At 39.1% G+C, this 26929-nt stretch overlaps 1 protein-coding gene across 3 annotated transcripts; it reads right to left on the bottom strand.

The window, feature by feature from the left end:
- Positions 1-5285: 5285 nt before the first annotated feature.
- LOC131313024 (potassium transporter 11-like) lies at positions 5286-26476 on the bottom strand. 3 transcript variants are annotated; one of them, XM_058341096.1, is made up of 9 exons: positions 25810-26476; positions 24239-24464; positions 20908-21153; positions 19209-19259; positions 18800-19060; positions 18528-18695; positions 16906-17160; positions 7460-7547; positions 5286-6427 (listed from the first exon to the last, which is right to left on the bottom strand). In XM_058341096.1, exons 1-9 carry the CDS (start codon positions 25936-25938, stop codon positions 6307-6309), a joined length of 1545 nt encoding a protein of 514 aa, XP_058197079.1. In that variant the 5' UTR covers positions 25939-26476; the 3' UTR covers positions 5286-6306. The 3 variants fall into 3 exon arrangements, with proteins under 3 accessions (XP_058197079.1, XP_058197073.1, XP_058197067.1); XM_058341090.1 differs by lacking the exon at positions 7460-7547 and adding an exon at positions 25351-25457 and having other exon boundaries at positions 25810-25938; XM_058341084.1 differs by lacking the exon at positions 7460-7547.
- Positions 26477-26929: the final 453 nt, after the last annotated feature.

Here is a 26929-nt window from a genome sequence, read left to right as displayed (position 1 = left end):
TGGTAAAAATGATAATTTCTGAGTTCTACTTAAATAAGAGTATAAAATAAGTAGTATAAAATAATATGAGAGGGTTTGAAAACCATTTCTTTTTGCTAGTATCCTTCTCGTTTCTTTAGGCCACGTAAAAAAAGGTCAAGCTTTTTATATTTACCAAATTTGGTCAAAGTAATTTTTTATGTCAATAAAAGTCAACTCCATACAAAATGTATTAAAAATAGAAATTTAAGGTTTTTTAATTGGTTTATGTAAATTTAGTTCTTAATTATTATTACTATTTCAAAGAGAAATTGAGATAATTCTAAAAAGTATGCCAAAATGATCCTAAATGAATTACTCTTTTTAATGTCACCAGCATATACTTAGTTACATCATTGTGCATCTTGCTAGGATTCTTTAGGTCACATCCTCATGATTTGAATCATTTATCTTATAGAGGTCACTACAAAATTATTTGAACAAAATATAGGATTGATTTAATATTAGAAGCGACATGACAATATTTATTTTTACAAAATGAATGGTCAGTATGCTTTGGAGAATGAACCGTAGAATTATTTTACATCGATCATGTGACTTTTAATGTCCAATTAACCTAATTTTTATTGCAAGTTAAGTGCTCAATGACTTCGATAAATTTAATGGTTCTAACCTTGATGGTGAACTCTTGAATGATCCATCCGAGATGCACTACCTCTCTATGGTGCCAAATTCGAACAAATTGTACATCCGGATTTTTACTCATAGACCCATGCTTGAATTACTATACGAATGCCAAGTTGAATTGGACATACTAAGAGTTATTTTGGTAAAGGAATTAAAGTATAATAGAACACTGAACTAATTCAATGGGTATACATATTTATAAAAATTGCTTAATAGGCTGTAGTTAGCAGAACCATTGTTCTCTTTTATGTAACTTTTTCAGTACAAAAAATCAAAAATTATTCATACTTCTTACTGCATTTTATTACATAAAAAAAAACAATAAATTTGTAGTTTTATGTAAATAAAAGTGGAAATTAAGTCTAAAAGAATAAAAGAGTGCGGAAATCATTTCTTTTTTCATCTATACTTCTTGTATATTCTTTAGGCCATATCAAAATAAAAGTCAAGCAATTTTATATTTAGCAAATTTTGTCAAAGTAGTTTTTTTCTTTGTTGATGAAAGAAAAATTCAGACAAAACGTATTAAAAATGGATATTTTCAATGGATTAACGTAAATTTAGTTCTTTATAATTTTTATTACTCAAAGAGAAATCGAGATAATTCTGAAAGTGTACCAAAATGAAATGATCCTAATGAATTACTCTTTTCAATGATACCATTGTATTCACCCTCGCGATGGTATACTCATTCCATGTCTTACTACGATAATTGGAACTGCTCATTTTATTTGGATTCAGTTGTTAGGAGACTAAATAAATATTCAGCTTAATCGGATATTGGCAAGTGCTTGATCTAATAATTCAAAATTTTAGTCAAGAATTTGAATGAAAATAAACCAACTTCTAGATGAAGCACTGACCAATATTCGATTGAGTTGAATTTTATCATGAATTCATGATAACGGTTTCGATCAGTAAATTGGAACACAGAATGAGCATATCCTTGCAGAGGGTGAACAAAGTGAGGATAAACAAAATTGCTATCTTTTCAATGTCACTAGTGTAGCTTTAGTTACATCATTGTGCATCTTGGTAGTATTTTGGGGTTGCATCATCATGATTTGTGTAACGTCCCGATTTTCAAAAACATTAAATAAATCTTTTTTTGGAATGATTTAATAACTTCAAAATGAATTATGATTAATTATCTCCAAAGAGTTTAATAGCGGAAGTCTTAAGCATTGGAATCAAACATAACAAAGACTTACAACGATAGTGAGCAAAATAGAGTTTGACGAATGTGATTAAATTTCTTGAAATTCAAATTACATTATTTTTAAATTAAGTAGAGTCTCTAATGGTACAACACCCATGGCTCAACAAACTCCGACTCTAGAACTAGAGCGTCTTTCGAGTTGGTATGGATCTTCATGTTGAGGGTACTATGCCCCTCCTTGTGTCTTTAGTACCTGATATGAAATGTCAAGTTAAAAGTAGCACGATGAGTGATTGACACTCAATAGACAAGTCCCTAACCTTCCAATCTTTACTTTGGAGATAACAATAGCAATTGATAGCAGAAAGATAACACATCATCAATTTTATACTAGCCATTAACTTAAGTGAACTCTAAAGGTCTTCTCCATAAGACTCATTTCGTTACATATCCAGTAATTTTGACTGTCTCATGCAATAACGTTTCTCTTGTCTGTCCTACACCGGGGTACGATTGGTCCCATGCCATACAACCAAATTGTCTATTGGTACAATTGCACCTACGAGCATAATAAGAGGGAAGATAATCATGACATCTCATACATTAGAGGTCGTACAATACTAATACTTGGGTTTTTTATTTTCCCCCAACTCACACTGATACTTTGGTGCCGTATCTGGGGTCTTTTACCAACCCCAATCACATACTCAGGTACTTCACCGTCCTGAACACCTACTAGGTCCGTTATTGGCATCCGAACACACCTCAGTTAACTTTACCTTTATCCATTATATACCTATCAACGTCTAGGTGATCACTACTCAAAAACTAACTGATTAACCTAAGTCACTACCCAAAAACTACCTTGTAGGGGTTCGGTTTATCGGGATCTTGATCGTGGGTAGGTTCTGGTTCCCTCCTTTGTTGCTTTGCATGCCCGCCGCCGGACCTGCAACAAGTCACTAGGGCTATAGAAGCCTAGTGACCCTCCAACGATCAAGTTAGATGTAAGGATAAGTGTATAGGTCTAGGGTTATGGTGGAATGACATACCTCTCTATGTTAGAATCCCTTTGTATTTATAGACCTCGCTTTGCTTGGCCTCCAAGCTAGCGCGTGGAGGGTACGCTTGGGTAACCACCTCGAGCGATGTCATAGGCGTTGTATGGAATAAGGCAGTTACAGAGCACATGCCCAGGTCAGCTCCAATGATGATCCTCATGCAATAACCATCTCGGCTCACGTCATGGTGACGTGCTTGCCCGAGGGACCTGGTTCACCGAGATGGGGGATTGTTCCCGTTGCATCGTGCTTTGTTTTGTACTTAATGACATTCCAAAGGTTGCCCGAGCCTTCAACGACATTGCCTTATGCCTAAGCACTGTCGGGCACCAGGGTCCAGACCAGGATGCGCAATGGGAGGGGCCTCGGGGTTGGGCCGAGTCTGCTTACCCCGGGTCACCACATACCCAAAAATTACCGTGACAATTGCTCATTGACAATCTGCATGCATTTCTCTGGCCTCTAACCATTTGATCAATTTTTATCGCTGGGATATATCCTTCATTCATTTTGAATGTGTTGTTTTGTCGTTCTCATGTGCAATTAGTCTTTCAAGGTATATTTAATGTACGCGATAGGTTGTAATTTCTTTTATCAATGAAGCTCGTACTCTTAAAAAAAACAAAACATGAACCACCCAATCCAATCAGTGCGAGTTACCTTTAAGTGTGTGCAGGGGCGGATTCAGAAATGTATCCTAGTGGGGCACCTGTTAATTATAATGACGAAAGTTCATTTTTTTAGTCAACCATAATATGATCATTCAAAATTATAGCATGCAATACTAATTACAAAAGTTTATAAAGTGTACTTTAAGTTAAATTAGGTAACAATGAGCACAAAATCTCAAACAAAAATTTTAAAGTATGTTTTAAATGAACATTAACAAATTTTAGAATGATCGAGTTAGTTTTGTTAATGTCTTTATTTTAAAATATTTCTCCGAGACGGTTAAAAACAAAGAAAATCAAGAAAAAATAGCTCTAAATAGACAAACAGCTCGTAAAGTAACAAGTATAAATGCATCATATGATGAAATTAAGGCATAAAACTAATTCTATATATACATTTTCGGGATATATACAAGTGTGTATGTTTATATATTAGCATACTTTCATAATTATGCTAATTTATACATAAATATTCTTTAAAAAAAAAATTATTTCGAATGGGGGCACGCGTTCGAGTGGGGGCGCGTGCCCCATGTCCGTCCGTCCCTGAGTGTGTGCCAGCTTCCATAAACTATGTATCTAATAAAGAGAAGTATGTAATATTTTTAAAATTTCAAAAATAATTCAAATAGTTTTAGAAATCGAGTTGTAAGTGTTAAAATAGACTTTTCAACAATGTAATTGTCTATGAATTTGAATATATTTTATTAATGACCCAAAGTGGAGGCTTTACAGACCACGCCCCGTGAATATTTTTCGGCGACAATTTCTCGAGTTGGCCATACTTTCTTGAGGGCCAATTCCGGGAAAGCAAAAAAAAAAAAGTAAAAATTTATTTACTCTACAGTCCACACAGTAGAACTGAATTTGATAGTTTCTGGACATGCTATATGTTTCCATGTTATTCTCGAGCAACGTACCTTCGTGGCCGAAGATGGCCAGATATGAAGATGTGATGGGAGGGGTATTGGTACGTACGCAATCGGAATATCTAGACGTGACGTGATTAAGAATAAATAAGTTTGTCTACAAAATTGCTTTGGTAAAACTAGAAAACCTAGCAATTATAAGACATTTAAAATGTTGCCGGCGGCCCCTTCACAACCAAAATACTATATGAGTGGATTTCTGAAGAAAAAGTCCCCAAACATAGGGACTAATTCAACTCCAGGCTAATTAACCATTAGGCTAGCTTCCCGAGTTCGGGCGTCTATTCTACTATCTTCTGCTTGACCGGTTGGCTATGCTTTCAGCGACTACTGAATTCGGTACCGAGGCAGCCATGGAACGCTAGCCTAGCTCTCACTACTTTTAGCACTTCAGTAACAAAACCAGGAGAACCCATCTGAGGCCAAGGTCATGTAAGAGAAGAAACTGAGGCCAAGGGTTTGCCAATTTTGAGAACCAGAACCAGAACCAAGCTAGTGGTTCAGAAAATACACCAAAATTCACTTTGGTGTGGATGGGTCGGCGTACAGTGCTACTGTAAATGATTTCTTGCACATCCCTACAGCCCCAAAACACATAAGTTTCTCCTTTTATTTTTCCTATTAACTTAGAGCGTCCAGATCAGCTTAAGCTCATCTCAACCAATTCCTGAGGAACCAATGTCACAGTCTACAAGCAACGGGGCCCATTTAAAGCCGGGCCAAAACTTGGATGGAGTAGGCCCACAACTCCATCCCACAAAAGTTGATAACTCCTAGGAAAAAACTTTAAAAAAGGAAATTTGGTTGACAAACTTATTCTTGTTACCCACTTAAAAATTGTATGTTCATATGCGCAAATGAAATTGCAGCATGATTTCATTCTTATTGATCACATTTACAAGCAATTTCAAACAGAGAATATCTGACCCACGTTCAAGAGACTTTCATGAGGGAGATTAAAGATCACACTGTTCTCCCTGCATATCTTCCTTAGAAACGCATATATATAATTAATAGCCACTCTCTTGCAGATATTAGAGCCTCTCCTTGCTCTCACCACTGTATTCCCAAGTATATGCACCACCCCAGCATCCATACACTTGGTCAAGAACTCCTGCTCATCGATCTCTGTTTGGCTACTTATCTGATCCGAGGACATGACAGTACTATGATTCGGAGAAATTACCTGTATGATCGACTCCACCGACGAAGCTGTGGGGTCCACTGAGTTGGCATTATTTTCCCTTAACAGCAAGTCTGTTGACTGCTCGGTTTTTTGGTGGCCCCCACACAAGCTGTACTCGTCGGAGTCAGAACACTCTTCCATCATTGACTCGAGCCGGATGTACACAAAGAGGTTATCGAATAGCTTCTTCTCAAACTCGTCATCTTTCTTGTGGAGGTCCTTATAACCGTATCTCGCGACGCACCGGAACATGTGGAAATTTTTAGGCCCGATCCGCTTTACGAGGAATCGCTCGTCTTCTGGGACCGTGTACACCGGAAGGTACTTCACACACACAAATACAACAACAGAGTGGATGGCCGGGAGGTTGGTGATGAAGTGGGAGAAAATGTGTGGGACCCCACTTGCCAGCTCGGTGTAGATGAGGCCGACACCCGGGACACGGACCAGGCCCAGACTGGGGCCCAGCCCAAGGATCCAAGCCATAGAGACCTTGCTGTGCATCTCGAATTCATAGCGCTTGACAGTGCCGTAGTGCCAGACGTACATGATGACAAGACAGGCGGCGGCAATCACGAGCGGGACCCAACCACCCTGGTTGATCTTGAAGAGCACAGCAGAGAAATAGGTGCACTCAACCAAGAGAGAAAAGGTGGTGAAGATGAGGACTATGATCCAGTGGCAGTGCCATACCAGCAACATGACTAGAGTCATGAGCAGTGTAGTCACGAGCATCACTATCACGACAGCCGTACCTGTTGTATAATACAATAGAACGGGGTGCAACTTTGTTTAGGTTAAAAAAAAGCTTTTGTTATACATGAGATCGACATTGTAGCAGAAGAACAATCTAAATCGAGTGCTAAATGGATTTTTATTAAGGGCCAAGTAAGATCACCATCTATCCAGCATCTTGGTCTCTTTCAACCAGTGCAAGGGAAAACTGTACATGGGAAAGGTTCTCACACTCATATACTGCTGCCAGTTCTATTTTGGCACAAAAATGCTATGAAAACTGAATTTAGGCCTCATAAGGGCACCACGACAAGAATGAAATGAGAACAGTATAAGAAAATATACTAGTCACAAGTATCATTTGATGAAAAACTTAAACAACAGAATGCAGCTTGAGATTCTAGCTTTTCAGAATTGGATTCTTGTGCACAAATTAGAAAAAAAAAAAAAGAGAGCCTATTTCCTCCTCTGTCTATACAAATGTCATGCACGTCTAAGGAATAAATACAAGAAGCACGTACAAGAACATAGGACTCAGACACGACAGACATCCTGACAGAAAAATATGTACTTGTTACTTTCGTTTGCCTTGTATTTGAAAAATTAATAAACAATACTATTAGTTCAATGACCACATTCAATGCACAAGTATCATCCAACACATACTAGAGCAACTCACAAACATAAAAACCTAACCAAACTGAGCCTTGAGTCCCTATCAATAGGGGTTAGCAACATGCATCCGTTTTCGTCATTAAGCTCTATTGAGGGCATTGTGTTCGGTCAAACTTAGGTCATTCCTAATAATAGCCTCAAAAGTAAGCTTTGGTCTACCCCTCCCCTTAGTGCACCATTTGCTATAACCTTATCATTCCTAACCGCATTGACCGATCTACGATAGACAAGTCTGAACCACATTAATCAATTCTCCCTCATCTTATAAACTAAAAACAGAACACTCATTCACTAAAGTAATAAACTGAAAAATCAAAACACGCAAACTCACTAATCTCATCAACAAACCATTGAAAGTTGGCTTAAAACTCACTTACAAAATACAAAACTCAAGAATGCTGAATGTGCCCACTGTCCAGACTCCAGACACAAGACACACAGGTCTGAGCCATGTTCCTAAAGCGCCTGATAAAAAAAAAAAAATGCAAATGCATTTAGTATACAGAAGTTATTTAGCCGTCAAGGTGATCAAACTGACAACTTTTTCAGTTAACCTCAAATTTATTGTTCTATCAATTTCTCAACTGAGTCCCGTGATGGTGCATCTTCCATTTTAGTAATGGTTGGCCAAGTAGGGGAGGAGACTTAGATTATTGACACTCATATTTACGTACATAAACGACTACACATCTATAGCTCTACAATCCTAAAAAATCTTTTGCATATAATAAATGAAAAGGTAGCAGTATTTCTATTCTGTTTTTTTTTTTTTTGGTGATTTCTGTTTGTGTCTTGAAACTATTACCTGTCTATCCGGATCATGGAGAGGGCAGAATATTCAATGCAAAACAAGCTCATGTTCGAGCAGAGGTTTCTTTGGCATCACATAGAAAGAATGGGTCTATAATATTTTGGATCCCAGACATGAAAGTGATTTATGGAGGACATACAAACCAAACCAAACCAAACCAAACCGAACCAAATCGAGCCTTATGTCCCAATCACTTGGGGTCGGGTACATGAATCCGTTTCCTCCATTGAGCTCTGTCAAGGGCCACTTGTTCACACAAACCCATTATACTCATATTTTTGCGCAGAACAACCTCTAATGTCAATTTAGGTCTACCCCTCCCCGTAGCATTGTTATCCAAAGCTATCATATCCGCTCTCTTAACTACCGCATCTCCTGGTCTACGGTAGACATGCCCAAACCACCTTAACCTATTTTTCCTCAACTTCTTCTCTATAGGTGCTACACCTACCATCTCACGAACCGTTTCATTTCTAATCCTATCTCGTCCAGTATTACCACACATCCACCTCAACATTCTCATTTCTGCTACACCTTGCTCACCTGTTGTTTCTTAATAGGCCGACATTCTACCCTCTTGTCACACAATATACCAATAGCGCTCCACCACTTGAGTAACCCCACTTGAATCCTGTGGGTCACATCATCGGCAATCTCTCCATCTCTACTAATAATTGAGCCTAAATACCTAAAATGATCACTCTTTGATATCTCCTGGTCTTGGATCATCACTCTTTCTTTATGCGCACTGCTGGTACCACTAAACTTGCACACCATACACTCAGTTTTACTCCTACTTATCTGGAAACCCTTTGACTTTAATGCTTCCCTCCAAATTTCTAGTTTCGTATTAACACCTCTAGCAGTTTCATCTAAGAGGACAATGTCATCATCAGCAAACATCATACACCATGGGATATCCTCCTGAAATTATCTAGTCAATTCATCCATAACTAAGGCAAAGAGGTATGGGCTCAAGGCTGACCCTTGATGCAATCCTACAGTGATTGAAAATTCACTCGTTTCTCCTACTGGTGATCTAATGGTAGTGACGGCACCTACATACATGTCTTTAATCACCTCGATATACCCTTTAGTCACTCCCTTTCTCTTCAGAACCCACCATATGATGTCTCTAGGCATCCTATCATAAGCCTTTTCTAAGTCTATTAAAACCATATGGAGATCCTTCTTCTTTGCTCTATGTTTTTCTACCAATCTCCTTAATAGGTAGATAGCTTCCATGGTTGATCTTTGTTAGATTATTGAATTAGTTCGTTGTACGGAGTTTCATTATTTATCCTTAGTATGTAAATAGTTAACTAGTTAGGATCTCATTGTACTTGTTGTATCTTGCGTTGTATATATATCCAGTTTAATGAAAGTTACCCTAATTTTGGGTTTTTCACAAATCGATACTGTCGTCTCTCAACTTTACATGGAATTAGAGTAGAGATCCTAACCCTAAAGTGGGATTTCCCTTGCACCAACCGATGAACAGTGCTGCGTGAACAGTAATCGATAAACAGTATTGGTGAACAGTGTCTCGTGAACAGTACCTATGAACAGTGAAACATGAACAGTACCGATGAACAGTAGCATCTGCTATATCAACCAGTTTTAGCCCTATTTGCCCCTCAGATTTGAAACCTAGGGTTCACCGACAGTCTTCTGGCCCTGTTCGGACCTCCGACCACTGCTTTCCGGAGTCGCCTTCCCTCACCAGTGCTCGCCGGAGTTTTCCAAGTCGTTTCACGTTCAGGTCAGGTACTTTCAGGCTTCCGCTGCTGCTATTTGAGTTCGACCGAGTCAGTTTGAGTTGACCCAGTGAGTTTGGGCACCTTTTTTGCAATTTCTGGGTTAGTCTTCTCTTGTTTGCTGCTGGTTGTAGCGTTTTGGTATTTTTAGTCGATTGTTGTTACTATCTCTGGTTATTAGTGGTTGATTGTTCGTGGATTGTTGAAGTTTAGGGCCCCAATTGATTGGGTATTGCTTATTTTGAGTTGATTCCCTTGATTGGAGTTATTTTTGGGAATTGTTATTGTCTGGTACTTGTTCACTACCTTCTGTTGATACCTTCTGTTGATATGGCGGGTAATCCCAACCATGTTCCAACTGGCCCTCTTTCTTGGGAGGAGATACAAGCTCTCAGGCGCCTACTGGCTAGGCTTGATACTCCATCCACTATAGCTCCTACCTCCACTGCAGCTTTCTCTACAAGTATTCCAGCTAATGCATCTTCTTTTCCGTGGATCATAGATTCTGGTGCCACAGATCATATGACAGGTCGTTCTTCATTTTTCGACTCCTACTCTACATATTCCGGTAAGGATAAGGTTCGAGTGGCAGATGGATCCCTATCTGGTGTTATTTCAGGGAAAGGTTCCATTTGCTGCTCTCCAACCCTTCCTCTTTCTTCAGTTCTTTATGTGCCAAATTTTCCTACTAATCTTCTCTCCGTTAGTAGTCTTACACAATCTTTAAATTGCTCAGTGACCTTTTTTCCTACACATTGTGTCTTTCAGGAATTGGGTACAGGAAAGGTGATTGGCAGTGGTAGATCATGTGATGGCCTTTATTATCTGGAGTCTGCTCCTCGTCCGTCTCCTTCACCCATGCCAAGTGGTCTGGCTCTACAGGTAGATACAAGTCCAAGTCTCTCCATGTTACATCAGTGGCACCGTAGATTGGGTCATCCATCTTATGGGATTTTAGAAATTTTTTTTCCTAATCTAACTAAACATTGTCATCGGAGTCAGTTTTTTTGTGAAGCCTGTGAGCTTGGAAAACATAAGCGTTATTTTTATGCACCTATTAACAAAAGAAGTGAGTCCCCGTTTATGATTATTCACACTGATGTCTGGGGGCCCTCTCCTGTTACTTCTCTTAAGGGGTATCGTTGGTTTGTCACTTTTATCGACTGTTATTCTCGTGCTACTTGGGTGTTTTTACTTAAATCAAAGAGTGAAGTTTTTTCTTGTTTTCGATCTTTTCATGCGATGGTGAGTACTCAGTTTGATGCAAAAATTAAAATTCTCCGTAGTGATAATGGCACTGAGTATATTGATAAAGGTTTTAGGGCTTTTCTTGATGAGCGTGGTATTCTATTTCAGACGACTTGTGTTGACACTCCACAACAAAATGGAGTTGCTGAACGCAAGAATCGTCATTTGGCTGAGGTTGCTCGGTCTCTTTTGTTTACCATGAATGTTCCAAAATTCTTATGGGGAGAAGCCATTTTAACTGCCGCTTATCTTATCAATCGTATGCCATCCAGTGTTCTCAACTTCAGGACTCCCATAAAGTGTCTTCCTAGTAGTTATCATGCTATCACTATTCCCCCTAGAGTTTTTGGTTGTGTGTGCTTTGTCCATGCACCCCACCCCTCCGGGGGTAAGTTGGGTCATAAAGCCCATAAGTGTATTTTTGTTGGATACTCTCCTACCCAGAAGGGCTACAAGTGTTATGATTCACATTCTAGAAAGTTTTTAATCTCCATGGATGTCACTTTTTGGGAAAGAGTCTTTTTATTCCCTCTCCAAGTCATCTCTTCAGGGGGAGTCTAATTAGGAGGAAGAGATGTTCACTATGTATAATCAAGGTGAGGGGGAGCACCTATTTTATAATCATGTTGAGGGAGAGAAAGAAACAGTATCTGCTGAAGAGGCAACACATGGCATGGGCGATGACACTAATGGACTTCCAGCATGGTTGCAAGGTAACTTGAAGACCTATGCTAGACAAAAAGATAGGAAGTCCTCCCATGTGATACCGCTCTGTCAATCACCGTTGCCTATTCCAGTTCCAGACTCCTCAGCTGACTTATCTGGTAATGATTCTCCTCCTGTTAATGATTCTCCTCTCTCAGCTGACTTATCTAGTAGTGATTCTTCTCTTATTGAACCTCATGTTATTGATGATCTTCCTATTGCTATTCGAAAAGAGAAAAGATCATGTACTCTACATCCCATTTCCCAATTTGTGTCTTATGATCGTTTATCTCCTTCATATTATGCCTTTGTTTCGTCGCTTTCCTCTATATTTATTCCACAGAATTGGAAGGATGCGTTTGTCATACCCGAATGGAAAAGAGCTATGGTAGAGGAGATGACAGCTTTGAAAAAGAATGGCACTTGGGAGCTAGTACCACTTCCTAGAGGAAAGAAATCAGTGGGATGTAAGTGGGTATTTACTGTTAAACAGAATGTAGATGGTACAGTTGATAGATACAAAGCTAGATTGGTCGCCAGAGGGTTCACTCAAACCTACGGTATTGACTATGAGGAGACATTTGCTCCAGTAGCAAAGATGAATTCTGTGCGAACTCTACTTTCCTATGCAGCTAACCTGAATTGGCCACTTCAACAGTTTGATGTAAAAAATGCATTCCTCCACGGTGATCTGGATGAGGAAGTGTATATGGATATTCCACCAGGTTTTTCTTCCGCTGCAAGTGAGGGAAAGGGGTGCAAATTGAAGAAGGCATTGTATGGTTTGAAGCAGTCACCTAGGGCTTGGTTTGGAAGATTCTCAAAGGCCATGCTGAGTTTCGGCTACAAACAGAGCCATGCTGACCATACTCTATTCATTAAGAGGAGTGATGGTAAGATTGTTGTCCTTATTGTTTATGTTGATGATATAATAATGACAGGTGACGATATGAATGAAATTCATAATTTGAAGTCTCGACTTGCCCAAGAATTCGAGATTAAGGACTTGGGAGCGATGAGATACTTTCTTGGAATGGAAGTGGCAAGATCTGATAGAGGTATTTTTATCTCTCAACGAAAATATATTCTTGATCTTTTGGAAGAAACAGGCATGTTGGGTTGTAAACCTGCAGATTCTCCTATTGAGCTAAATCATCACTTGAGTGGAGATATGGGCGAACGTACTGATAAGGAGAGGTATCAGCGACTTGTTGGGCGATTGATATATTTAGCTCACACCCGGCCGGACATTACCTATGCAGTGGGTGTAGTTAGCCAGTTTATGCACGATCCTCGTATTTCACACTTGGATGCAGTTTATCGTATTTTGAGGTATCTCAAATCAGCTCCAGGAAGAGGAATTCTGTTCTCTAATCATGGTCATTTGCGGTTGGAGGCTTTTACTGATGCTGATTGGGCTCGTTCTGTGGATGATAGACGCTCTACCTCTGGCTATTGTACCTTTATTGGAGGGAATTTGGTTACTTGGCGAAGTAAAAAGCAATCAGTGGTTGCTAGATCTAGCGCAGAGGCAGAGTATAGAGCCATGGCTCATGGTGTTTGCGAGCTCTTGTGGCTCCAAACCTTGTTGCGTGATTTGGGTTTCATTGACAGTGGTCCCTTGAAACTCTACTGTGATAATAAGGCTGCTATAAACATTGCTCATAATCCTGTTCAACATGATAGAACGAAGCATATTGAGATTGACAGACACTTCATCAAGGAGAAACTGAGCGAGGGTTCGATATATATGCCTTTTGTGAGATCTGGAGATCAGTTGGCTGATATATTCACAAAGGGACTTGGCAGCAAGAGTTTCCACCCTATTGCATTCAAGTTGAGCTTGATTGATATCTTCACACCAACTTGAGGGGGAGTGTTAGATTATTGAATTAGTTCGTTGTACGGAGTTTCATTATTTATCTTTAGTATGTAAATAGTTAATTAGTTAGGACCTCATTGTAATTGTTGTATCTTGCGTTGTATATATACCCAGTTTAATGAAAGTTAACCTAATTTTGGGTTTTCCACAAATCGATACTGTCGTCTCTCAACTTTACAATCTTCCAGGCATGAACCCAAACTGTTTCTCTGACACCGTAGTCAACATCCTCAAGTGATGCTCAATAACTCTTTCCCACAACTTCATCGTATGACTCATCAATTTAATACCTCTATAGTTGTTGCAGCTTTGAATATCCCCTTTATTCTTATAGATAGATACTAAGGTGCTCATTCTCCATTCGTCAGGCATCTTCCTAGTCATAATAATCTTGTTGAACAACTTCGTCAACCAAGTTACCCCCAGGTCACCTAAACTTTTCCACACTTCAATAGGGATACCATCTGGTCCTAAAGCCTTACCCGGTTTCATCATTTTTAAAGCTTTAACCACTTCAAACTTTTGTATTTTCCGATAAAACTCATATTCTATGTTCTCGCTAGGTACATACACTTCCTCCCCACCAAAGCCTCCTTCATGTTTCTCGTTTAACAACTTCTCGAAATATGACTTCCATCTATCCCTGATCGCCTCGTCTTTCACCAACACCACTAAATCAATACCTTTTATACACTTAACTTGAGAAACGTCTCTAGCTTTCCTTTCTCACAGCTTGACAAGTTTATAAATAATTTTTTCTCCATCTTTACTATCGAGTCTAGCGTAGAAATTCTCATAGGCTTTCAACTTAGCATCCCTTACGATTTTCTTAGCTTCCTTGCTTATAACTTTGAAATTTTTTTCTCATTCCGGTCACCCCTTCTTGGCTTTTACCATGGTTTGAACCTCGTTATTCCACCACCATGTCTCCTTAGAAATTGGACCTTTTCCCTTTGACTTCCCAAGCACTTCTTTTGATATTCTTCTAATACCGCCAGCTATGGTATTCCACATATTGTCACTATCACCTTCCAGTCCCCACCATACTTCTTGAGACATTCTTTCCTTGAATACCTCTAGTTTCTCCCCTCTTAGGCCCCACTATCTAGTCCGTGGGCATCTAGTTTCCTTTCTCCTTCTATTATTCCCCTTGAGACAAATATCTAACACTAAAAGTCTATGTTGTGCCACTAGACACTCTCCAGGAGTAACCTTACAATCCTTACATGTCAAGCGGTCTGCACCTCTAGCAAGAAATAGTCGATTTGGCTTCTATTGGCTCCTATCTTAAAGGTAATTAAATGCTCTTCTCACTTCCTATGGAGAGTATTCCCCACTATAAGGTCAAAAGCTACTGCGAAATCTAAAATCCTCCTATCACCTTCGTTAAGGTCACCAAATCAAAGCTACCATGCACTTTCTCATACCATTGCTTATGCACTGCCACATGACCATTGAAATCACCTCCTATAAATAGCTTCTCTCCAAAAGGTATCTCTTGAACCACGTCATCCATCTGCTCCCAGAATTGCTATTTAGTAATATCATCCAAGCCTACTTGGGGTGCGTAAGCACTAATAATATTAACTATGTTCCCTTCGATCAGAAGCTTAACTAAAATAATCCGATCTCCTTTCCTCGTGATTGTAACTATCGAATCTTTCAGGTGTTTATCTATTACGATACCTACCCCATTTCTATGTCTATCCCGTATAGTAAAGCTTATAACCTGTGTCCTCTATCTCCCTAGCTTTCTCCCCTACCCACTTAGTCTCCTGAAGGCAAGCTGTACTAATCATCTTCCTAAGCATGGTGTCAACTAGCTCTCTAGTCTTACCCGTTAATGTCCCTATATCCCAAGTTGCTAAACGAATCCTATAGTCCTAGGCTAGCTTCTTTACCGGCGCTCGTCCAGGCACGCGCGAGAACCCTTGCTCATTTATCACCACACCTGGGCGTCGGTGTGGCACCCCTTGCTCATTTTTCGAAGCACCCGAAGGCAGGTGCAATGCGTCGCTTAAAGGGAACGCCCTAGCATGTCTAGTTATCATATTTGGATTCATGTCATAAAGATCTGACGAGCTTTTTACGTGCTGGCTATCAGCTACCTAACGCACAACCCTCCTTCTTAGTCCGGGCTTGGGACCGGCTGGAAAAGAAAGATAAGGCTCTAAGCACGAACCAGGCAGAGTTGATTTATGGAGGACATAAAAAAGAAAAGGAAAAATATAGGACTACAATAGAAAGGAAGAAGATAAAACTTTCTAATTTTCCTTCCTCGGATTAATCAGTTCACAAATAATCATCCAAACATAGCATCAAACAAAGTCTATCTTGTCACTTAATTAAACACATTCTTTGGCCCTATGGCATTAGTAAACATTTATTACCAGTTGTCAAGTATGAAATCCATAAACATTGAAGAGAAAAGCTGCTTGTTTCCTGAAATTCTAATAACACTAATATTAACGTAAGCAAATAGCATACACACACCCACACCCACACAAACACGTACAAATGAGTTGGAAGATCATTGTTCTGTCCCAAGGTAATGGCTAGGATAAGATGAGAGAGATAGATTGGCAAACCTATTCACATATATTTTCTCATTGTTCTATGCCTAGGTGGTTTGGACATGTCAATCGTAGATTGGCCGATGCGGCAGTTAGAAGGAATGATATGGTTACGAGAGGTAGTAATACTCCAGGTAGGGGTAGAACAAAACTAGCTTAAGAGGCTACTAGTTCAAAAGAATCTAGGTTTAAATATTAGGGAGCACGATGTACTCGTCAGAGCTCAATGGAGAAAATGGATTCATGGAGCCGAACCTAATTCATTGAGCCTAAAGGCACAATTTCGTTTGGCCACGTAAATGGCTAGGATTAAAGAAGTAAAGACTAATGGTCCAGAATGATGGCAACTTAATAACGCAAAAGGAACAAAGAGTGAAACAAATAGAAGGAGAAGGGAAGAAAGAAGGGTTGTGGCAAAAGGTACAGATAAGAAGAGAAAAAGCAGCAATGCTTATGCACGTATGCGAGACATATAGAGCATAGTGATTACACTCTTGAACAAAATAACTGAGTCCATCCCCTAGTACATCATGCCTTATACTAGAGCAAACCCCGCAAAAAAACTTAAGCCTAAGTTTGATAATTTTTTTTTACCATAATGAACCTTGAAACCAAGTCTCGGCCTACACCAAAAACAAATACTTAGCCTTCCCATGATCACGATTCCATCGTAATCACCACCTTCATACTTGTTGTATCACTTGTCCAAAAAAAATAAAATTACTTGCTGTATCACAATTCTAAAATGGACGCCTGCTTTCCTACCACATGCATATCTTCTCCAATATGAATAGATGGAATGAAGTTACTGACTACATCTCGCTTAATGAACAGAAGATACACTCACCATAAGCATTCCCAATTTGGCTTTGATTTTTGAATCCGGCAGTCACAGCAATGCATAGAATCATGAGGATCCAATTAATATCTGGACTATATATCTGCCCAAGGAATTTCTTTGATGTGTGCACAACCTTGACTCTAGGGAAACATCCAAGTGCAAGTGCCTGCTTAATTATGGAAAAGGTCGCAGATATGGTGGCTTGACTTGCAACAATAGCAGCTAGTGTTGCAACAACGAAAACTGGCCAGTAAATAGCATCTGCAGAATAAAACATTATCAAGGTTATATCATTTCCAACCATTTAGTCTACTTTAGAGTAGCAACACAATAAGTTCATTACCAAAATGCTTTTGGAGCATTTTGCTATTCACGCCAACTCCAACCATATTACTCTATTTCTACCTCAATTTGTGAAAAACCCACTCAACACTTGAAACATTTCTCCATTCTCACTCCAAAGTTTCATATCCATCATTCAAAATGGGAGTTGGCACTGGCCCAAGCAGAGAAACAGGGCAATCATGCAAATTATGAGGAGCAAACCTTCAACTCTTAGACCTAATCTAGCCGTGGAAGATTCTGTGAGATGGCTGCCTAGCCCTAGTGGTATTTTCTCAGTTGAAACTGCTTGGAAAGCTCTCAGGAACCCTCTCCCTAAAGTTTCATGGGCTCATATTGTATGGCTTAAGCAAGGTATTCCTCGATGGGCTTTTATCATGTGGCTTGTTTGCTAGGGTAGGCTCTCTACAAAGGATAGACTCTTATCATGGGGGATGAGGGTTTGTCAAAGTGTGAACGAGTCCCACGAGCATCTCTTCTTTCATTGTTCTTTCTCAGCTTCTATTTGGGGTAGAATTCTCCATTTGTTTGGCATGTCTAGGTGCCCAAGGGAGTGGGAGCATGAAAATAATTGGGCTGTGCAACACCTCAAGAAGAAAGGTTTCCCTTCTGCTCTCTATAAGCTAGCTATGGCTGGGACTGTGTATTACGTTTGGAAGGCTAGGAATGACTCAATTTTTGGCAACAAGCAATACATTCCGGACTCCATTTATGAGCAGATGGTTAAAGTCGTGCGTGATAGAGTGTCCTCTTGGAGAAACTGTGGCCGTAGCCCTGTGAATAGAATCTTATGTAGAGCTTGGAACATCTCGGAGAAAGTTTTGTAGCTAGTAGTAGTTAGGCCAGTCCTTTGTTTGTTGTTTTTTGTGTTTTGGATTCCAGTTTTGCTGGGGTATGCCCCTTAGTTTCTTTGTATATTGTCTCTTTTTTTTGCTAATAAAATCCCACTTTTACCACAAAAAAAAAAAGAAGTGGAATTATCAATTTTCAAATTCATAATAAGAATATCGAATATTCATGTCAAAGAATTTAAGAATATCCCTTTCTTTTTTTTTTTGTCACACAGTCTACAGGAAAAGAAGATGTACATATTGTAGTACGCCTGTAATAAAAAAAATTATCCTCTTGGAGTTTCAGAGGGTGGGTTGGAGCATTTCCGTCCGATATAGAGGTTCGGTGGAGATGGTTTTAGTAAAGTGATGAAGACTCAACACACTTCACATCAGCAGGGTATCCAGAAGTCGGGAGGAAGGGTAGAGGTAGGTTATAAAAATACCAATACAAACCTGGAATAGAACGGTAGAATGCATCAATCACATGGTCCTGGTTTTTCATGAGGTAAGCAGCTTGTCCAGAATAGGCTGACAGAAGGCAAGGAAACACAACAACTGTGAAAGCAAGTCGAATAGCAGAAACTGGAAAATGGGCTAGGTCAGCGAAAAGTGCTTCCGTCCCTGCAATAGAAAATCATCAATCATCAGATATCAAAGCCACTGGTTCCCTAGTGATCTACTAAATCAAGCACAGACTTTACAAGAAATTAGGGGATAAAAGCCACCTGTGATACTAAGCATAATCCCCCCAAGGGAGATCCAACCACCTTTCCCTCCCCTTCTCAAGTACCGATATATGTACACTGGTGAAAAAGCTTTGAGTACACTGCTGTCATATTTCCAGACGTTGAATATGCCGATACCTCCAATTAAGAGAAACCAAAGCAGCACAATTGGTGCAAAAAGCCACCCTACTTTATCAGTGCCGTAGTGTTGCATGCTAAACACACCAATCAAGATGACGACAGCCACAACCACAACTATATCTGTTGCACGAAACATCATTCAGTTTGAGACCAAAATTAATCAATTCAGAAGCAGGAATGTGGAAAACACCATTGGAGTCAAACCCTAGAGAGAAACATTGAAATTTGAGAGGTAAATAGAGGTAGCATAGTGTTGGTAAGGAAATACCATTACTCATTTTGGGGTGGTCGACCTTGATTCCTCCAGCAGCCGAAAGAACTGTAAAACAATCTTTAGTTAAGGATCTTATAATGTGGACAAAGGAAAAAGTAAAAAGCATGTCACAGATAAATAAGAATATAGATGATGATACCTGCTCAGGATATTACTCAGGAGAGTATAAAAGTATGACAATGATACCTTCAAAAATGCCACCAACAAAATAAACTTAAATAAATGACATTAAAGAGGATGGTTCCTGTCAGACTGACTTTATTTCTTCTTCTTCTTTTTTCCCTTTTTTTTTTTTTTTTAACATTTGGCAGTCCCAATATTTACCGCAAAAAGTGCATCACCAACTCTCATCTTTACTTGGCTCAAAATCCTTACTCCAGCGTTTCAAATCAGCTTTTACCAGTTTAAGCTTACTGGGTCGAATTAAACTAGGACTGCCATGCACCATAACTATAAGCATTTGATACTTGGCCCAGAAACCCTCCAGGACCTCCACCATTGGCCACATGTTGTCAAACCTAAAAGGCCTTGGCCTTCGTCCAACATCCACCGTCACTGCAGTAGAGCAAAAGAGGAACATGTTCGGACAACGGTCAGGGAAAAGGAATTCGCACCATCGCAGAAAAGTGATTTTCAACCAAAAAAACGAAGACCGGTCAATATGGTACTTAGATAGGTTGTGCAAAAGTGGACTTGGTGCGGATTATGCCGAGAGGGGGGTGAATATAAAATACTTTCAAAAATCTATTCCAATTTGCAAATTCTAATCCAATACTGATCAAATCTCAAAGGCATCCTGAAACATAAATTACCCAAGCCTAGAATAAAGAAACACTCGTAACATAGTTTTGACGTGGAAACCTATACGCCAGATGAGATTCAGGGATGAAAATGATGGACCACCAACAGTGTCACCTGATTACCAACTCACGTGGAAAACACTCCATGTGACAGATCTCAACCCCAATGGCTTGCATACTCCTCTCTAACTCAGTGTACAACATGTCTTCAATTTTTGTTTCTCAAAAATGAACTAAGTTGGCCCTCTACAAGTCTCACTGCTACAATACACCATAAAAAAAACCATCCTCGGTCAGTAAATTCAGGCCCTGCACCATTTCAACTCAATATTTTAACACTCATTTCGAGCAGCGAAGAGCCTCATTCCTTCCTTATACAGTGGACCCATCCTTAGAGCTCCATTGAAAAAAGGGTAGAAAACTACAATGTAACACCCACCCCAGACTAGCTATCACCTCCTCCACAACTCCTCTCAATCAGACCTGGTAAACTTATGAAAAGTAGTTCAAGGACAAACCTATATTAAAACTGCATAAAATTTCAGATCAAATTCCCCAATAAGTTAGTCATCTTGGCCTTCTATCACCACCATTTTCACATCTTCAGTCCTGGATGATAAAAATGAGTCGAAATACTTGAATGATTACCCTCAAAAAGTAAACAAAACCATTTTTTCTCTATACTGTTGCGGCAATTCTCTTATATAGCTACACAACCATGTCCCCATCAGCAGAATGTCTTAATCCAAATAAACAGCTACAACCACAATCAGTATAGATAAACACACAGCATACATGTTCACAAGTAAAGAGCTAACTAAAAGAGTTTCAAATGGTTCAATTACGAAGGAGGATGTATTTCAAATAAAGAAGATGAAACAAGCTAGTTATACCTGATATGGCGGGAGTGAGAATTCCATCCCCAATCAGCATGCAAGTGCCAACAAGGACAAGTATAAGAAGTGCATTCTTTCTAGATGCAAATTTCTCCAACCATCTCTTCGTTTTTGCAGCAAAGGAAAGCTCATGGAACTTTCTGCGGCTATAAGTTGTCAGCTCCTCGTCTGTCCGGTGTTGGTTAGGGAGTGTTTTAATTTTTGCATGTCGACACAGTAGTGAATACAGGGCAAAAGTTCCACCTGCACGAGGAAAAAATAATACAAGGGCTGCCTCATCATGATAAACAAGTGATCACCTTTATGCTATACCACGATTGGAAGCGTGCAACGGTCAGAATGGATTATTTTTGTAAGTACGAATTGAAACGTAAATGAACACTTCTTCGCATACTCCATACAGTACCTTAAGGGTCCATTTGGATAGCAACAAATTTCAAATTAAGGGATATGACAACGATTTATTGAATGCTATAATACCCTAGTATTTGTATACCCAGTCATTCTGTACGAAAAACTCACTCTACATTTCTTCATGAAGTACTAGACTCTCTTCTTTAAGATCTCTGTTTCTCGGCAAATTTGAAACTGAGCTATGAGACCCCTATTCATAACTAAGGTTCAAGGGGCTCATCTTCGAATCAAAGAAAGCTTAGGGTTAATCCAAAATTTCCCAAAACCCATTTGTCAACTAAAAGCAACCACTGTCCAATGAGAGACCACAACAACCTGCAAAGCCTCCATTTTGGTAAACCATGTGCTTCAATTTCAGTGATCATGGCGCAAATATGGTAGTCACAAAACCATCAAATAATTCTCCACCTCAGACAACATTTGATCGAGTACTCAAAACCAGGAATCTTTCTTGCCTACTTCGCATTGCCTGAATCAGATACTGGTAACACCTTCAAGTCCAACTAATTGCCAAATCAAGTCCATGCATTGCAATCTTTGCTTACGCTTGACAGCCGAAATCTGCCATAACATCATAGTCGCTAAATTCATGAGAGCATCTTCAGCAACCACATCAAAAAAAAATGCACTCTGACATCATATGCTTCATCCTCTCAATTTACACCTGAAATTTGATTAGGTGTATAGCACTTTGGCTGTCCCAATACGCTGTTCCAAACCCAGATTACCAACCAGACCTCTCATCCATATAGCTTGCTTCAATGCCTATGAAGCCACCATGTACTCCGCTTCAGTCGTCAAGGCAACTCTAGATGTAATTTGTATTCCATTCCAACTAATATTACATTTAGCAAGAGTGAAACAATAACATGTCATAGACCTCACCAACATCTATCCAAGTCTCCAACATACTGAAGTGGCATAGGGCTGTAAATGAGCCGAATATTAGAATGTTCAAATTCGTTTTTTAGCGAACTCGAACTCGAGCCAAACTCAATCAAAATTTGACAACCTGAGCTTGCCTAGGTTTGAGTCAAACTCGAGATTGTTCACGAGCCTTAATGAGCCGATAACATCATATATTTATGCTTTCATACAGGTCTAAAACTGCAAATAAAAACTGTAGTATGTAGTTATGTACATAAATACGTTCTTAGATACTATATAAAGTAATAAAAACATATGCATAAATAAGTTATTTGTAATTGTAAATGTTTATACTCGTACAAGTTCTAATATTTTCATTATGCATACATATAAAATTCCCATGATATACATATACTCTAGGTTCGCGAGCCTAATCGAGCCGAATACTGTCCATTTATGAAATGCGCCTAAAATTGAGGCTCGGGTTTGGTTCATTTGGCAGACGAATTGAACTCAAACGAGCCTTTACCGAGTCGAGCCTCAAACAGTCCACGAACGGCTCAATTCATTTACATATCCAATATCACTAGCTGACATGTCATTCCTCGGTCACATACAAGTTCAACATACACCTCTCAAGTAATGCAGTATCCATTTCTTGCTCTATGAATGAGCTTTTCATAGAATAGCTATTCGTAGTGCAAACTACGACAAACATGCACTGGCATACAGAACAGTGATGCCCACAAGGCAGCTATGGGTCCCCATTTTTTCGCCAAAAATTAGGGCTCCCACTTGAGTAGAAATATTGAAATATGGAACTGTTTTAGTTACTTCCAGAAATCAATGACGTAGTTAAGGTGTATGTGTGTGGTGCCTAAGTCATCATGTCTTAGGTTCGATAATGGTTATGCTCATTTATACTGGCCGGAGATTTTTGCTTGAAGAACTTTTCCTTTGCTCTTGCGACCGTGATTCAAAGGCCACAAAATATGTAAACAAATCTTTTGAGCGCTATCGCAAACCAATGAAGTTATTTCGAAAACATCCAGTTTAGGATTAGTTTAAATTGGTACAATTAAGAGATTTATTCTGGGTTGGCACCCCCAAAGCTTACTACCATTCTAGGAAAGCTCTTGATCCTGAATGAAGGTAGTTTTTGTTATTAGTTTTGTCCGATGATCTTAGGATTAGCTCAAATTGACACACTATACATGATTCTTCTTTTTCAATGCTCCGTTAAACTGACTTCCACAAAAATCAGGTTATTTGTTTCCAGTATCAAATCTCACACTTCACGAGATTACTATTGGTCCATATTTCCATGCCTCCATTATAAACAAAACAGAAACAAAGAATAAAAGCCTCATCGGTAATGTTTTAGGTTCCATATTGTTTTAAAACCTGCATTCGTATAAAAGTTGGAAGCATGCTCTGTCCTTGTCCCGCCAATTCAAGCTCATGAACATTGCAAGTTTTAGGTTTTGCAAAGAGGTTATTCAATATACCTTCTTTTAGCCGTTTTTGGTAATATATTCACCGCAGAAAATACAAAATCCAAATGAATCTGGTGCTATAATTTTGAGAAGGTTGGATAATACGGTATAAACCATGCCTACGGTTTCGACGCTTCCTTCAGACAGAAACTCTCCCTCCCTCCCTCAACATGGGCACATTCTAAACAGATTTGCATGCAAGTACAGTTCACATCTACTCATTAGCCTAGTATTGTATTCATTATAGATTAATGCATCTAAAGTAGCCTTTTATTTGTTGAGTTCCATTACTGGTATCAACTACTTAGCCATCAATTTTGATGACCAAAAGAATTTTCTGTGTCAAGAACAAGGGATGGTAAATTGAGGAACAAACTTTTCCACAAACATCTCAAAGACAGCAACAAAGAATTTCTTGTCAGAGTTACCGCTGGAAAAAAGTTATAATGCTTATAACCAAGTGTTCTATAAAAGTGGTAATATCTATTGAAAGTAAGTAGTGCATTCATCTTTGTCATGCAATTATAGGGTACGCATATTTATCTGCTTACCTTGACCGTTGTCATTCGCCTTGCACACTATAAAAACATATTTGAGCAGTGGTATAAGAGTGAGGGAGTATATAATCAACGACAGGGCTCCAATGATGTCCTCTGGATCACTGATTCCATGAGGGAAAGTGTTGTAGAACACATACAAGGGAGATGTTCCCAAATCTCCATAGACCACACCGAGACTCTGAAATGAAAGTCTAAGAAGCAATAGTGCCGAGAATTTCTGCAGGATTCAAAATTAATCAGCAATAAAAGTGGTGTAGCTTCATCAACTACAATATCATTTCATCTCCTTACTACTCCTACGCTATGTTCAGATACCCGTAATCAACAGTATGATTGGAACCTGATTACTAATAATCAAGGAGTATCTAATTACCTTATCCATAAGATAGTCCATTCTAATGTGTACTAATTCAGGAATCTTATACAAGAAATTCTTATATAGGCACTTTATAAGAGTCCACGTTCCCAAAATTTGCATATCGAGCCTGGAATCTAATATGATCTTGGGAAAGGTTGGGCCCAGGGACGGAGCTATGGCTTAGGTTGGGGGCGCCATGGCACCCCCCAGCTTTCATATAACTCAACTAGATACCCTACATAATATTCATCTTTCAATAAATCCCTGAAAACATTTATGCAATTGGCACCCCCACAATTTATAGAACTCGTCTTAAGACCATAACCCAATAAACTTTAATTTAGTTTTATAGTGGTTCATGGAGCATATTTCTTTTTCTAGTAGTCTTACTCAATTGGATTACGAGTTCTACTATTAGTGCGACTTTTAATGTTCACCAATCACGAGAGGCCTAAGTACAAGAATACGGAATTACAAACTATGAAGAGAGCACATACATATAGGTTGAGTTGAACGGTATAGCAACGATTCATATATCATTTTGTCATATTTCTTGGGATCGAATGGAATTGATTTTATTGTTCACATGCAAATTTAGTTCTGCATTCTAATAAGTTTCTTCTCATGACGGGGCTTTGAAAAACGTGCTTGGAAACCTAGAACTAAAAAATTCGTATCCATATGTGAAAATTTATGTCAAATGACTTGAATTCAGCTCCCCAAAAGCAAACTCCAGGCTCCGTACCTGGTTCAGTATCATCCGGGACCGCAATCATGTTCCTCTTCCAATCCATTCCAAAGTTATGAATCATGGGGACCCAAAAGTAACAATCCCAAAACCCCTCAAGATTCCTACCATTCAAACTTAGGCATGGCTAAAGCTAGTAACCACAAATAGCACAAGTGTAAAGTACATAAATAAATGTTACCATCAAGTTTTCCAAGCAATACCAGCAATTAGCTGGGGCTTAAATCTAGAATTACAAAATTGGGAGAGTCAATCCTCCAAATCATCATGCAACAAAATACTAGTAGCATGCATGCACTTAAATCATTTGTTCAGTTGTGGACACACTAAACAACTAAGCCAGACAATTCAAGTGAAACAAATAAAGTAATAAAGAAATAGACAACTTTGAGTAGAAAAATGAGAGAGAGAGAGAGAGAGAGAGAGAGAGAGAGAGAGAGAGAGAGAGAGAGACACCTTTTCTCTATACATATTCTTGAGTCTTCCAGCCTCTTCATCCATGGGCTGGTCAAGCTTCTGTTCCAAAACCCACATGCTCCCTTTGTTTTCCGTTCCATCTTCTTCCATTTCCACTCCACTAGCCATTCAAACCTCCAAATTGATTCCACCCAGTTTCACCACCAGAAATCCAAAACCATGATCATTTCCATAGAATCCTCCACAACCCAATTCTCCCTTCAACTTAAAACCATAATCTGAAGAACCTTCCAAGAAAGAAATCTAAAAATTTTAGAATACATAAAATACTACTCCACAACGGTGGTATACAACAACAAACAATCAACGTAGTCCCATCCGCATCTACAATTATTACATATCTCGAGAACCCATATGGAGATTTAGATAATTTCAAAATTGGGGTCAGCTGAAGGACCCAATCAATCTCAGCCATATAACCCCATGCGATGCAAGACCCATGGGGTTCGATGACTCGGAGTCGGTTGAATTGAAACCACCAGGCGAAATCCAATAACCCAAACAAAATTGGCGCATAGCTGGAGATAGATAGAGAGAGAGAGAGAGAGAGAGAGAAACGAAGGCTGCAACGTATGCTTTTCTATCGTTATTATTTAAATTTAAACTTGATGATGATTGGAAGCTTTGAAGTTTGGACAGAGTTCTCATAATGGACAAAACAGAGCTATCTCACTCCTATATACTTATCTTCCTATGGAGTAATTATTCAGTTGCCCCGACAGTGGCCCAAAATTTTCTATACCACTTGAATTTCTTTTACATCATAGTGGAAATCGCACAAATGTACGATGAAAAAAAAGCTTGGAAAACGATGTGGGCCTTAGGGACATAAGTTTTCCTTCCTAGGAGACTTTTCCCAATGATGCCCAATTTCGGGTCGTACATTATGTTTTCTGTTATCTCATACATACACTTATGTTAACCCCTTTGGTTGGTTAAGTTATTGAAAATTCTAACATATTCTGTTGTGGTCCCCAAACATAACAAATGGAGTAATCATTTGCTCTCATTTCTATTTCTTGGAGAAGGCCCAGGCTAGATCTTTTGTGAAGCACTGAATCATTTCCTCGGTAGTTGCACATGATTGCAAAGGGCAAGG

Source organism: Rhododendron vialii, chromosome 2a (genome assembly GCF_030253575.1).
Source record: "Rhododendron vialii isolate Sample 1 chromosome 2a, ASM3025357v1".
NCBI classification, from domain to species: Eukaryota; Viridiplantae; Streptophyta; class Magnoliopsida; order Ericales; family Ericaceae; genus Rhododendron; species Rhododendron vialii.
Note: the sequence above shows the minus strand (reverse complement) of the source record. Positions and strands in the feature narration are given on the sequence as shown.